The following is a 14067-nucleotide window of genomic DNA, read 5'->3' as shown; positions in this document are numbered from 1 at the left end:
CTTTTGACAATGTTGACTGGAATACTCTCTTTCAAATTCTGAAGGTGGTGGGGGTAAAATACAGGGAGTGAAAAGCTATTTACAATTTGTACAGAAACCAGATGGCAGTTGTAAGAGTTGAGGGACATGAAAGGGAAGCAGTGGTTGGGACGAGAGTGAGACAGGGTAGTAGTCTCTCCCCGATGTTATTCAATCTGTATATTGAGCAAGCAGTGAAGGAAACAAAAGAAAAATTCGGAGTAGGTATTAAAATCCATGGAGGAGAAATAAAAACTTTGAGGTTCGCCGATGACATTGTAATTCTGTCAGAGACAGCAAAGGACTTGGAAGAGCAGTTGAACGGAATGGACAGTGTCTTGAAAGGAGGATATAAGATGAACATCAACAAAAGCAAAACGAGGATAATAGAATGTAGTCGAATTAAGTCGTGTGATGCTGAGGGTATTAGATTAGGAAATGAGACACTTAAAGTAGTAAAGGGGTTTTGCTATTTGGGGAGCAAAATAACTGATGACGGTCGAAGTAGAGAGGATATAAAATGTAGACTGGCAATGGCAAGGAAAGCGTTTCTGAAGAAGAGAAATTTGTTAACATCGAGTATAGATTTAAGTGTCAGGAAGTCGTTTCTGAAAGTATTTGTATGGAGTGTAGCCATGTGTGGAAGTGAAACATGGACGATAAATAGTTTGGACAAGAAGATAATAGAAGCTTTTGAAATGCGGTGCTACAGAAGAATGCTGAAGATTAGATGGGTAGATCACATAACTAATGAGGAAGTATTGAATAGGACTGGGGAGAACAGAAGTTTGTGGCACAATTTGACTAGAAGAAGGGATCGGTTGGTAGGACATGTTCTGAGGCATCAATGGTTCACTAATTTAGTATTGGAGGGCAGCGTGGAGGGTAAAAATCATAGAGGGAGACCAAGAGATGAATACACTAAGCAGATTCAGAAGGATGTAGGTTGCGGTAGGTACTGGGAGATGAAGAAGCTTGCACAGGATAGAGTAACATGGAGAGCTGCATCAAACCAGTCTCAGGACTGAAGTCCACAACAACAAACCCCATTGCCATTAATTAATTTTTATGAATGAAAACTTTCATTACAACATAAATTAAAGAAGCTTCCAAGCCACATACATCCCTATGTAATAAATCTGGATCCTGAAATATCATTTTTGGAAAATAAACTGCACACAATGTGCTGTTAAGAGTATTTTCAACATAACTAATTAAAATATTTAAACATTCATTAATATTCAAATTATTTATTTTACTTACATTTGTTTTATGTTTTAAATTGTTATCTTTTGTTTTACATTCATGGTGTCTTTTTTAGTTTACCATTTCACATATGTGCAATTTGCCATTTGAAGATAATAATTCTTTATTAGGATACAAAATAATTACAATAATGATAATCTGTATGGAAGTGCTTAAACATAACATTTTTTATGCCATGAACATAAAATGAATGAAATTTCTTCATATAATATACATGACAGAGAAGAAATATAAAAAAGTTTTGGCAGGATTTCAAACAGTCATGGCTGATCCTCTAAATAACCTGATGCATCTGGCATATTTTAGTACATTTGTAAGTGTTGGTGGAGAGAACTAATTATGTATTAATGACTGCAGCTTGATTATATTGTTTCTATGTGGAGATTGCCATGATAATCATTCAACTGAATTAGTACTTCTAACACTGAAAGCTATATACATCCCATAAGGGTACCTGCGCCATTGAGAGCTTTGGGATCAGCAGAAGAACAAGTTCCTAGGCCACAGGTTTTGTGTTCCAAACATTTTTTCCAGTGACCTCTGGAAGTATTTAACAATTATAGAGAGATTTCTCCCTCACTGGAAAGAAAACATCTTTCAAATATCTTTTGACCTGGTCAGTCATTTGATTACCAGATTTCGATGCTGTCATAAGGATGTTTGGGGCTTCAAAAAGAGATTCTTGAATTCTTGGTTCAACTCATCACTAGTTTCTTTTGAAACTATGAAAAGGTATGTGATCAGGGTTAAAAGAAAACATTTTGAGGATCATACCTGAGGACAAGAAACATTTGATGATCCCAAAGGGCTCAATGGCACAGTTGCAGGCATGCAACATATACCGCTTGCAATTTTTGAAGAACTTTGTGAGAAGATTTTCAGATCTAGTTCTGCTGAATGATTATAATGTCAATCTCCATATGAGGAACAATAAAGTCAAACTGCAGTCACTAATACATAATTAACTCTCTTCACCAAGGCTTACCAGTGTACTGAAATATGCCTGATACAAATCAGAATATTGAGAGGATTGACCATGACAGTTTGAAATCCTGCTGAATTTTGTTTTATATCTCTTTGTTGTGTATATTACCTGAAGAAATTTTGTTCATTTGATGTGCATGCTGTAAAAAGGATGTTATTTTTAAACACTTCCTTACAGGTTATCATTATTGCAATTACCTTGTATCATAAAAATTAATTACTTCTTATTTTGAGTTAACAAAATAAATGTACATGAAGTGATAAAAAAAGGGAAAGAAAAAAATGTAAAATGTAAAACAATTATTTAAAACACAAAACAAATATAACTAAAACAAATAATTAGAATAGTAATGAATGTTTACATATTTTAACTAGTTATCTTGAAAACACTCTGACAGCACATTGTGTGCAGCTTATTTTCCAAAATTGGTCTTTTGTGATCCAGTTTTATTACACAGGAATACATGTGGCTTGGAAGCTTCTTTAATTTATGTTGTAATAAAAGTTTTCATTTGTCAGAATTAATTAATGGTGGTGGGCATCTTGCAGTATTTCAACTTATTACAAAAATTGATTATACAGTTTTCAAGAATGTTAATTACATATCAATTATTATATGAAAGTAATTGCTTATATATCATTGTTTTGAAGAGATTCCCTCTAAACCAAAAATGCCAAATTACCTTTCAGGGTGTGTTTTACCACTTAAAAGTGAAATTGGCCACAAACAAAAACATATTGCGATATTTTGCTCCATCTATTCTGGCAAGACTGTTTATTGACACTTGAGAATGTTCCCTCGTGAGTCAAACATATACTTTCAATATGCTCAGCTGTGTGTCAAGAATCTATGTCATCAATTCAATGCATTACACAACTTCCATTATCTAGTATCTTTTGGTTCTTCGGTGTGATTCAGGCCCAGTGATTGAATATAAATAATTTTTGTAACTGATTGTTAATGTTTTGTGTTTATCACTAGGAGCAGTTCTCAGAGACTGGCAAAAGTATTTTGGAGTTCTTAGCTACTATTTTAATTCAGAATATAATTTCTATATATATTAAAAGATAAATAATAACAAAGGAAAAAGGGAAGCTGACTGTATGGAACAAGCAACTTCACTTAAATCTGTGCAGCAACGTGAACCATTCTAACACAATTTGGGAACACTGGTGAGGTGCATTGTTTTGCTCCAGGTACAGATCAACTGTGGGATGCTGTAGGTGAACAAACAGATGTACATTTGAAGAAAGTACATATGCCAGTGAGACATGACACTAGGGGGTGCATTTTACCCATATTGTCATCTCCACATAAGAACACTCCTACCATCTTCCTGAACCAAACCCAGTTGACAAGCAGTATGTATCTTCTCATGTGGTTTTTAAAAATGCACATATTCTATGATTGGCATGTATCAATGTGTACCATGCCGCACCAGTCTAGGAGGCCATTTTGTATGATGTCTTGTAGTAGTAATAGTTCCATGTGGCTCAACAGCCTGGTGCAATTGCGAACCACTTTGGTGACATGTGTGACTCTAATCTATCCCATTAATCATACCAGGCAAAGGGGATCTAAGTGGAATCCAAACCACATCTTGTTCTGAGCGAATTTTCTAACAGTGGTCTTTCAGCACCCATACTCTGTGACCTACAATGTGCAATAAGCAGAGATATAGGAATACTGTGGTCTGTTTGCACCCCATAGTAAGGTTGATCTCCAATTCTAGTTGTCCAGAAGTAAACTGAAGAGTTGTCTGCCACACTGTGGGCTGACTACATATTGTTATTACTACCTCAGGGACCGATGGCCTTTGTAGTCTGGTCCCTTCAACCTCCACAAACCAACCAACCATTACTACCTCATTTGCCATTGCGACGAGTGCTCTTACTACAACATAGCAACTACCCCACATGTGGTTACTAACGAATGTACAGGTATTATAATCTGTTCTGTTATTGATACTTGTCTGTCATTTCTCATAATTTTCTCAGACTCTCCTGCGAAAAAGTTGCCCTGTAGTGCTGTGAAGGGTGGAATCAGCATGTGATGTGGGTGCAGCTGCTAGCAACATACTGTTCACACTGTGAATAAATACTGCAGCCGTCAGAATCGCATCCCCCCTCTTACTTTTTATGAAGTTAGTGCATCTTATAAATGGTCAGAATTTGTTCTTGCCTGTTTACTGTTCCACATTTTGATTACTCACTGGATGTATTTATCCTGCTTTATGAAAACATATGCTGTACTGTGGACTTTGTTGCTGGTCAGTCACTCATTTTATGAAGTCTGTCAGTAGAGACCCAAGGAATGGTCTGTTTATTTCCAATGGTCTTTGCATAGGCTCTACATCACTCTCTGTACAAGTGGTCATGAACTTTGTTTCTACCTGCTCCCAAGTAGAATGTTAAACTCTTTGTTGTGGTAACAAGGTAATCAATATGAGGACACAAAAACTTAAATCTACCTCCATCACCTCACCCTCATTTACCTCATAATAGGAAAGGAATCCACGTGCTCTCGTAGACTCTCCAGCTTCACCTCCCCCATATGTTGGTGCATTCAAGCCATGGTCTGAGTTGTCAGCAAGACTGAATGACTGTCCATACATTGGCATTCCCATCACTATTTTTTTGGGGCTGGCTCCCTTCTGAATCCAGTAGTGGATTGAAAAATTCTGTGAACAAGAAAACAGTAATTACATTTTCTGTCAATTTCTCATAATATCGCATAAAAAGCACAACTTTTAATTAACAGAATATTTGCACTTCACATACTAGATGTCATTTTGATTTCTGTACTTTATTGTGTGAGAGACTGGTTATCCTCATTTCCACAATAAAATAAATAAATAAAACCATCTGTTGTATTGTGTTAGAGGGCAGTTATAAATCTTGGGTGGAAAAATGTACATGTTGATCAAGAAATTACAGTTAAGGCCAAAATGTTTTCAGAGAGTCTATGAAATAATAAAGTGCAAAACTGCTTCAACACATTAAGAACACAGATTGATAATGAATGGAGTTAGTGTTATCTGTATTATAGTCATTGTAGTGAGTGCTTTCACTGTGTTGTTTCTTCCTTTCTGGTTTGAAAGATAAACCTACAGAATCTGAATGTTTATTCTAGGAAGAATGAACCAATAAGGAGAAAAAAATAAATCACACATGTCATAGCTGTATATAAATACACACATGCTCTACTTTCATAATAAGTAAGGAGAAGTATTCTTTAAAGAATGTGAAAATGGAACCTATGTGTTTGATGAGACAGTGCTGTTTCCTATACAATACATAAAGCTGTGCAATAGTAAGAAAAAACACTTTTTAAAACAACAAACAAAAATACCTTCTAGATCCCAATGAAATCTCACAAAATAGAGACAGAACTGCTCATATCAACACAAGTTGCGCTGAAGTTTGTTTTTCAGAAATGTGAGACTGATATCCGCATTTAATGCTTATTCACATTAGTGTTGGTTAATATTTTGAAAAAAATGATTTTTGTAGTAAGCCTTAGTAACTATCATTACAGTATATTGATAATAGTAACTATCTCCTGAACAGTGGTGGATAAAACAGTAAATTAATTTAAAATTAAACAAGAGACAATTTTTGTAGGAAAATTTTACATTATTTTATCCCTATAATATGTTAATTTGTTATTAGAAAAAGGCTTTCCAAAAATACCAACAACAGTTACTTTCTCTTTATGAAGTCTATTAAAAGAATATTGTGCAGTGAAATGGGGAATGGAATCTTAAAGAGATTATAGTTGACTCATGCTCTCCGTTACTAATTTTTGAGATGGTGACACAATCTAAAAATGAAAACAGTCTTTATTAAAGTGATACTAAGTAATTGTTCAATTAAACTGCCATGTTTATATATTTATCTATGTATTAGAAGATGAAAAAATACATAATAAACAAAACTGTTAGCTTTTGTTACTGTATTCCAGAAGGGCTACAGCAGATTGTACAGCAACTCATACATTAACACATAGTTATTTTGAAGAACTTGCTGGATTGCTGTTCCCATTGCAATACACAATGGCATGCAATAGGAAGAGGGGACATTTTTATAAAACGAGAACCAAAGATACCTTTTAGATCCTAATATCACCTCACAAAACAGACACAGAACTACCCATATACTTTACAGTTTCTCTCCAGTGCAAAGAAAATGAACACTGAGGTGATTGTTCACTTTATCTTCAAAGTACTGACTAGTTAAGTGCAAATGTAGTTCAGCAATCTAATTCCATTCTTTTCCCCAACAGATAAATGAAACTGCATTTTCAAGAAAATTTACGTGACACCAATAAAATAAATTCTATTTCTTATTTACCAAGTCTAGACAATGCAGAGTTATTAACTATTATTTGATTATAGCAGGATGTAAGTACTAATGGGGGAAGAAAGAAAAAAAGAAAGAAATGAGTCACAACTGAAGACTACTGGAATAGTATTACATTAGTGTGTGAAATATACACTGCAAGGAAAAAATTTAGTACACAATGTTGATTTTGATCCAATGATGGCATGTGCCACCTTGGGCGATAGTAGATGTACTGATAATGTTTCGACATCATCCACCATAGCACAGAGGCATAGCAGTCAGAATGCCATCTGTGTCAATGCTTTAATAGGGAATACTCACAGCCAGAAGGTTCACTGTTGTGGAAACATGAGAAGCAAGCAAGCAACCATGCCTTGGAGATAAACTCATGCTTCCTACAGCAAACTGAGCGAGTTTGAAAGGGTCAAACTGTGGCAGCAAACTGAGTGAGTTTGAAAGGGGTCAAACTGGAGCCTTCTGAGTGGCAAGGTTGTCCTTTCAGAGAGCTACCACAAAAGTTGGACGTGCTGCATCAGCTCCCCAACAATGCTGGTATCAGTGGTCATGTGAGCATTCTCACACCTGTAGATGAGATTCTGGGCATCCATGCAGCACAGATGCCCACCAGGATCATCATATTATAAGGGCAGCAGTGGCTGATCATACAGTTACAACAGAATTGATAAGAGGCCTTGTGAGCCCAGACGTGTCAAAACAAACTGTCTTTCACTCATGCCACACCACTGACATGCACAGCTCAACTGGTCACATCAGACGACCACATGGAAGATGGAATGACACACCGTGGTCTTCATCAATGAAAGCAGATCCTGCCTGCATGCAAGTGATGGTTATTTGAATGCACAATGTAGACCCAGTGAAAGTTGTCTCATACAGTGCATTCATGTAAGACACAATGGACCCACACAAGGCTTTATGGTCTGGAATGCAATAAAGTATAAATCTTGTTCACATTTAATGTTCCTGGAGGGGATGCTAACCAGTGCAGAATGTTGTTAGACCTGTTCTTTTGCCATTCTTGCAACAGGAAGATGATGTGTTGTTCCAACAGTATAGTGCTTGTCCACAGACTGCCATGCTGTGCAAGATGTGCAGCAACTTCCTTGGCCAGTAAAATCTCCAGACTTGTCTTCAACAAGCACCTGTTGGATACGATAGGGTGAGAAGTGAATTGTGCGACTCGCCAACCAACAACTCTTATAGAACTATGTGAAAACGCCAATCAGGCATGATGTAACATATCCCAGGACAGTATTTGCCATCTGTGTGATGAACTAGATGTCAGAGTCAGTGCCTGCATTGCCACTTGTGGAGGCTACACCACATACTAATACGGGTGTTTCAACATGGGTTGATACCTGGCACCTCAGAACTACTTGTGACATTTATCTGCAACTACAATCATTTCATGCACTCCATATGCACTGTTGCAAAAAAAAACCTTGAGTGAACTAGAAACCTCTAAAATGGTGTACTCCCTGGCAGTGTATATAACTGTATAAATCATGTTTAGTTCTACATCAACAGATACTTAGTCACTTCATACTTCCTTATTCTGGCCAAAAACTACTTCAAGACACAAGTCATATTAGTCTCTTAACTGTCTACTATTGTGTAATTTACCAGGTGTACCGGTATGAAATGAGCATTAAGGTACAAATGTTTCAACAGGGAACATTTGTTGTGAACGAGCCTTAATTTTTTTGTTTGGTTTGTATGACATCTGTCAAAGATATTTAGTATACATCAAGTCATGGAACAAACAACATCATATGTTTTCAGCAAGTAACAATGTCGAATTTTGTACCAGAAAGTGATGATTTGCGGAAAGTATTAATTTTTTGTTTTCATTTGAAAAAAAAAGTGCTGCAGAGTCGCATTGAATGGTTGTCGAGGCATATGGTGATCATGCTCTATCAGACGCAATATGCACAAGATGATTTTGATGTAAGAAATGAAGAACGTGGAAGACCACCAAAAAAGGTCAAAGATGCCGAATTGCATGCAATATTGGATGAGTATGACACTTTGAGTCAGAAGCAAATGGCAGCAATGCTAAACGTTGCACAAAAAACAATTTCTGACCTTTTGAAAGCTATGGGAAAGATCCAAAAGTGTGGAAAATGGGTACCACATGAATTGACTGAAAGACAGATGGAAAACCGAAAAACCATTTGTCAAATTTTGCTTTAAAGACATGAAAGAAAATCAATTTTGCATTGAATTGTTACTGGTGATGAAAAATGGATTTATTTTAAGAATCCTAAACGGGAAAAATCATGGGTTAACCCAGGACAATGATGAACATCGACTGCAAAACCAGATTGATTTGGCAAGAAGACAATGCTCTGTGTTTGGTGGGATCAGAAAGGTGTGGTGTATCATGAGCTACTAAAACCCGGTGAAACTGTGAATACTAATCACTACTGACAACAAATGATCAATTTGAACTATGCATTGATCGAAAAAAGACCAGAATGTGCCAGAAGACATGGCAAAGTAATTTTTTTTACATGACAATGCACCTGCACACAAAGCAAAACTGGTTCAGGATACAATCAAAACACTTGGCTGGGAGCTGCTACCCCACCCGCCGTATTCACCAGATTTGGCCCCTTCTGACTACCATTTGTTTTCATCAATGGGACACACATTGGCTGAGGAATACTTCAATTCCTATGAAGAAGTCGAAAATTGGGTGTCTGATTGGTTTGCTTCAAAAGACGAACATTTCTATTGGCATGGTGTCCACAGATTGCCAGAAAGGTGGTCAAAATGTATAGAAAGCAATGGTCAGTACTTTGAATAAAATGTTTTTACTTTTCAGTTCAAAATTAGTGTTTCATTTTCAAAAAAAAAAAAAAAGAGAGAGAGAGAGAGAGAGAGAAAGAAAAGAAAAAAAAGAAAAAAAATGCTCATTTTATACCGGTACACCTGGTAAAAGCTTTTATCATTTTCCTACTTTGATACAATTAAACAGAATTATTAATAACTTTTATGAATTCTTACAGCATTGAATGTGACATCAACATCTTCTGGATGTGTGTACATTGGAGCCACATGGCCAGTTATCTTATCCCACTGTCCATGGAAATCATATGTCATCACTGCAATCCAGTCTAGATTCTGGGAAAGTGTTGGAACATCATAACCTGCAATCATTAACAGATATAATTAATATTCTCTCCATAGAAATTGTTCTCACAGAAGTGATTTGATACCAGTAAGAAAGACATAAACAAAAGCATAAAATTATGAGTCAGAATCATTATACAGTACTTTCATCCAGCATATAAAATTTTAGTATTGCTGATAGTCACATATAAAAGCTTTTGGAAGTATTACTTCCTTCGTTTGGAAGGTACAGACTAGGCAAGATTAAAATGGAAGGGTAGCCACTCTGACCCCAGGATGAGAGGTATGCAACCGTTGTGAGCATGAGAAAGACAAAGATTTTTATTTTGTGTTGTTTTGTACATGTTTTTGGCAGTACCATGCTAATATTTTGCCTGTAAGTACTGGCCAGAAGTTGTTCTCATAACTATATACATTTCTTAAGTGAAATTTCCTTTTGATCTATTAATTTTTAGTCACTATTGTTTCTACCATAATGATATAAACTTCGTAGTGACCTCACAATAATTGAATAGTGTACAAAAAAATCGAAGTCCATTATTGAAATTTCTACTGCCCGTTGTCCTGTCAAAAACTGTGAGAAATAAAGTACAGGTTTTGTCTCAACAGCATAAACTAATATTTCTGCACAGACCTATCTGATAATTGATTCTGAATTACTGAAATGTTAATTGTTGTTAAACCATTATGATAGTTATTCTGAAATAACACTTCATTTTCCCTATGCTTCATAAATACTTTTATTTTCAGATCATTTGTTTTTCATTTTATGAATTGATTTCTATGAGTATGGCACTTTAGATGTTCCTGGCTTATCTGTTGAATATGTGGCTCTTGGGATTGTATCACGTAAATCCCACAATGTTTCTTCAAGGCAGCTGCTCCACATTCTCAGATTGATTCTGCTTGTAAGTAACAACTGCTGGTGACAACAGTGCAATTGTCTTTTTATGCAGGCTTTACACAAATGTCATGCAAGTGCAACTGAGTTGCTTTCAGATGGATGAGGTAACAGGTCCATACCCCACTACTGGGCATTACAACTACCCAAGGATGCCCTTTGGCCATCAAGATGCCCATACCACATTTCAACATTTTGCTAATTTACTTTCACAAAGCTTAAGGCTGATCATGTGTCTAGTGTACCCAGATGACATAATTGTCTTTTCAAGTGTGTTGAGAGAACATGAAGAGTGATTAAGAAATGTGCTAATTCATGTTAGTAATGCTGACCTAAATTTGAAATTAGAAAAGTTTAGTTTCATGCAATCCCAAGTACACTATCTAGGCTGCATAATTCCAGCAGATGTTGTAAGACAAGACCTGCAATTCAAGAATGAAACAAATGTATTTACACCACAATGAAACTTAAAAGAACTGCATTCATTTCTAGTGTTAACAAATTACTGTCGAAATTTCATGGAGAACTATGCAGCCACCTTAAGACCTCTCAAGAAATTACTAAAGAAGGAAACTCATTTTGTTTGGTCAATGGGCTGCAAGAGTACCACATTAAAACTGAAAGAAATTCTTACAACATCACCTGCTTTGGCTTATCCAAATGTTGTGCTAGTACTGTCACTGTCAGCTGCATTTTGAGTCAAATACAAGAGGGTGAAGAATAACCATTTGGTCATGCATTACATCCTCTGAATCAAGCTGAGTAAAACTAGAGTGCCATAGAAAAGAAACTTCTGGAACTTGTTTCTGGCACTCACTACTTTCAGTGTGACCTATATGGACAACAATTACAGGTCATGCAGCTTTACAATGGATTCTGAGTTTAAAAGATCCCAGCAGCAGACTTGCGAGACGGGCCTTAAAATTTGTTAAATATGACTACATGATCAAATTACAAGACTGGCAAGTTAAATCAGAAAGCAAATGCCTTGAGAATGAAAATTAAGATCTTGCTAGTAGTTGATGTCTTATTGAGGAACTAAAAAAGGCACAAGAGTCCAATCCTGAGTGTAAGAATTTGGCTGCCTCACCAGCTTTTATTATAAGTGATGGCATTTAGTGAGTATTTAAGAAAAAAATTCTTGCAGAACAGATAGTAGTTCCAAAGGTTACTGGCAGGTGGTGTATACTGTAACATTGTTATGACAGCTTACTTGCATGCCGTAATGGCAAAAGTCCCATGCAAGTGTGCATCACACACTGTTAATAGCGGACACAACAAAACAAAGATGGAGAAGATTATATTCAAACTGTCTCCCTTGTGATAAGAGAGGGCAAGGATGAAGATCAAATATAGTTCTTCAAACTTTGCTTGAGGCAGCAGGACCTTTGGAAATCACAGCCCTTGATATCGTGGGACTGTTTCCCATAATGGACCAAAATCCCAGATATATTTTATCTGCCACTGACAAGTTTTCTCACTTTCTTATTATGATAATCACTGAAGATATGCCAGCTGAGACAATTGTGAAAGCATTTGTAACTCAAGGTAATGTCATTTGAGAGTACAGAGACCATTGGAACAGATCAAGGGACAAACATCATGTTCATTCTTATGGTACATGTATGTCAGCTACTTAAAAAAAATGGTGAGCTATGCCATTTCACTCTAACAGTAATGGCAGGGTTGAACACATTCATAAAGCTATAATTAAGATGTTGTCTTCTTATGTGAACAATCCTCACCAAGACTGGGATCTTATATTGTCATTTGTGATTTTGTCATACAATGACAGGGTACGTGAAATAACGGGTTTAAGTCCCTATGAGGTTGTTTACGGTTACAAAGTGCCTTCCCCTTTTGAGGTAGAGAAGTTGTCATATGAAGTAAATTCAAATGAAGTGTAGAACCTGGTTAAAATATTGAATTTATTTGGAAGGGAGTTCAGCAGAACAATGCAATTGCAACACAAAAGCAACAGTTCTGTAGCTGAAAGAATGCTAGGCTGCTGCTGTACCAAGAAGGAGATTATTTGATCTTATGACTAGCCACCATCAAACTGGGCAGAAAAATAGAAATTTACATACTGTCATGAATAGTTCTCCTCTGCCAGTCTTTTCACCTCAGAGTAATACTTGCAACCTACATCCTCAATTATTTGCTGGATGTATTTCAATCTCTGTCTTCTATAGTTTTAACCCTCTATAGCTCCCTCTAGTACCAAGGAAGTTAGTACCTGATGTCTTAGCACATTTCCTGTCATTCTGTCCCTCCTTCCTGTCTTCTGCAGAGAACCTCCCCATTACTTATCTTATCAGTCCGCCTTCTTTTCAAAGCATAGTAGTGTTATATCCTGGACCTAAATTTCAGTTTTCTGCCCAACTATAAGAACTCTGAAACCACTATCAAACCATCACCAAACAGCCCAATGAATATCACGTGAACAACTCGTTGAGCTAGTGCTGACCTCTCGTCGTGATTCCAAGAACTTTTCAAACCACCCTCATAGTAGAATGTGCACAGCCACAGCAGCTGATTACATGCCTTGGCCAGTTCCAGTAGACTGTACCAACGTGAAGTGCACAAGTTAATGGCAAATTTTATTTTTCCACTGGCATGATTCGTAATTTTTCAACCTCACCTAGAAATGTTTTCTTTAATTAGAACTATTGTTTTGTATTTGTCTTATGAAATGCTTATTTTTGTGACTGTTCCAAACAATAGTCTTTTATCACTGCCCTTATATGTTCATTTGATATTTCATTGTCATGATTTATTTTTACAATCTTTCCATTCAGTTTAACTGAACTGAATTACCTTGCTTTTGCAATCATATAAATTTGAGCTGTAGGATTCATCATTCAGTTGTTTATCATACGATTTATTATTTGTTTATGAGATGCATTAATTCAATGACAAGTATCCATGGTTTGTGGTTGGCATTTTATGCTTTTGTTAGTTAAATCTATTTAATTTCATTCATAGTTCTGCTCGATGTTCAGAAAGATTTAATCAAGGGAGATGGCTTGGTGCCTTCTGCACATTAATATAGGTTCAGTTTTGAACTTTTCTTTGGTCTATTAAATAGTTACAATGTTACTTAGATGATGTAAGCTGTGGTACTAATAAACTTGAAATAAATTTTACTTATAATGTTTCCATCCTCCTTGATTAATTGTGAACTAACAGTTGTGTTTCAAAACTCTATTCAGTGATTTCAATCTACCCTTTTTCAGGCTGGCAACAAATTGGTGCTACCCCGGGGGTTTCCTTGAGATTGTAAGGACGTTGAACACTGCGTGCTCACATAGTCTTAAAAAACTGAATGCAGTCTGACGAGATGGCCTTCAATGTCATGTGGCCTTTATTCTATTACAAATCACACTGGGTCCATTACC

At 36.3% G+C, this 14067-nt stretch overlaps 1 protein-coding gene across 1 annotated transcript in view; it reads right to left on the bottom strand.

Moving 5' to 3' along the window:
* Positions 1-14067, bottom strand: part of LOC124788421 (probable chitinase 10) — a 231877-nt gene that overhangs the window by 32987 nt on the left and 184823 nt on the right. The window contains exons 35-36 of the mRNA XM_047255688.1: positions 9643-9785; positions 4764-4949 (exon numbers count right to left, since the gene is read on the bottom strand). Of these exons, the coding sequence (XP_047111644.1) occupies positions 4764-4949; positions 9643-9785 (329 nt within the window). The remainder of the gene's footprint in view (positions 1-4763; positions 4950-9642; positions 9786-14067) is intronic.

The sequence above is a fragment of the Schistocerca piceifrons genome, chromosome 3 (assembly GCF_021461385.2).
Source record: "Schistocerca piceifrons isolate TAMUIC-IGC-003096 chromosome 3, iqSchPice1.1, whole genome shotgun sequence".
In the NCBI taxonomy this organism is placed as follows: domain Eukaryota; kingdom Metazoa; phylum Arthropoda; class Insecta; order Orthoptera; family Acrididae; genus Schistocerca; species Schistocerca piceifrons.
Note: the sequence above shows the minus strand (reverse complement) of the source record. Positions and strands in the feature narration are given on the sequence as shown.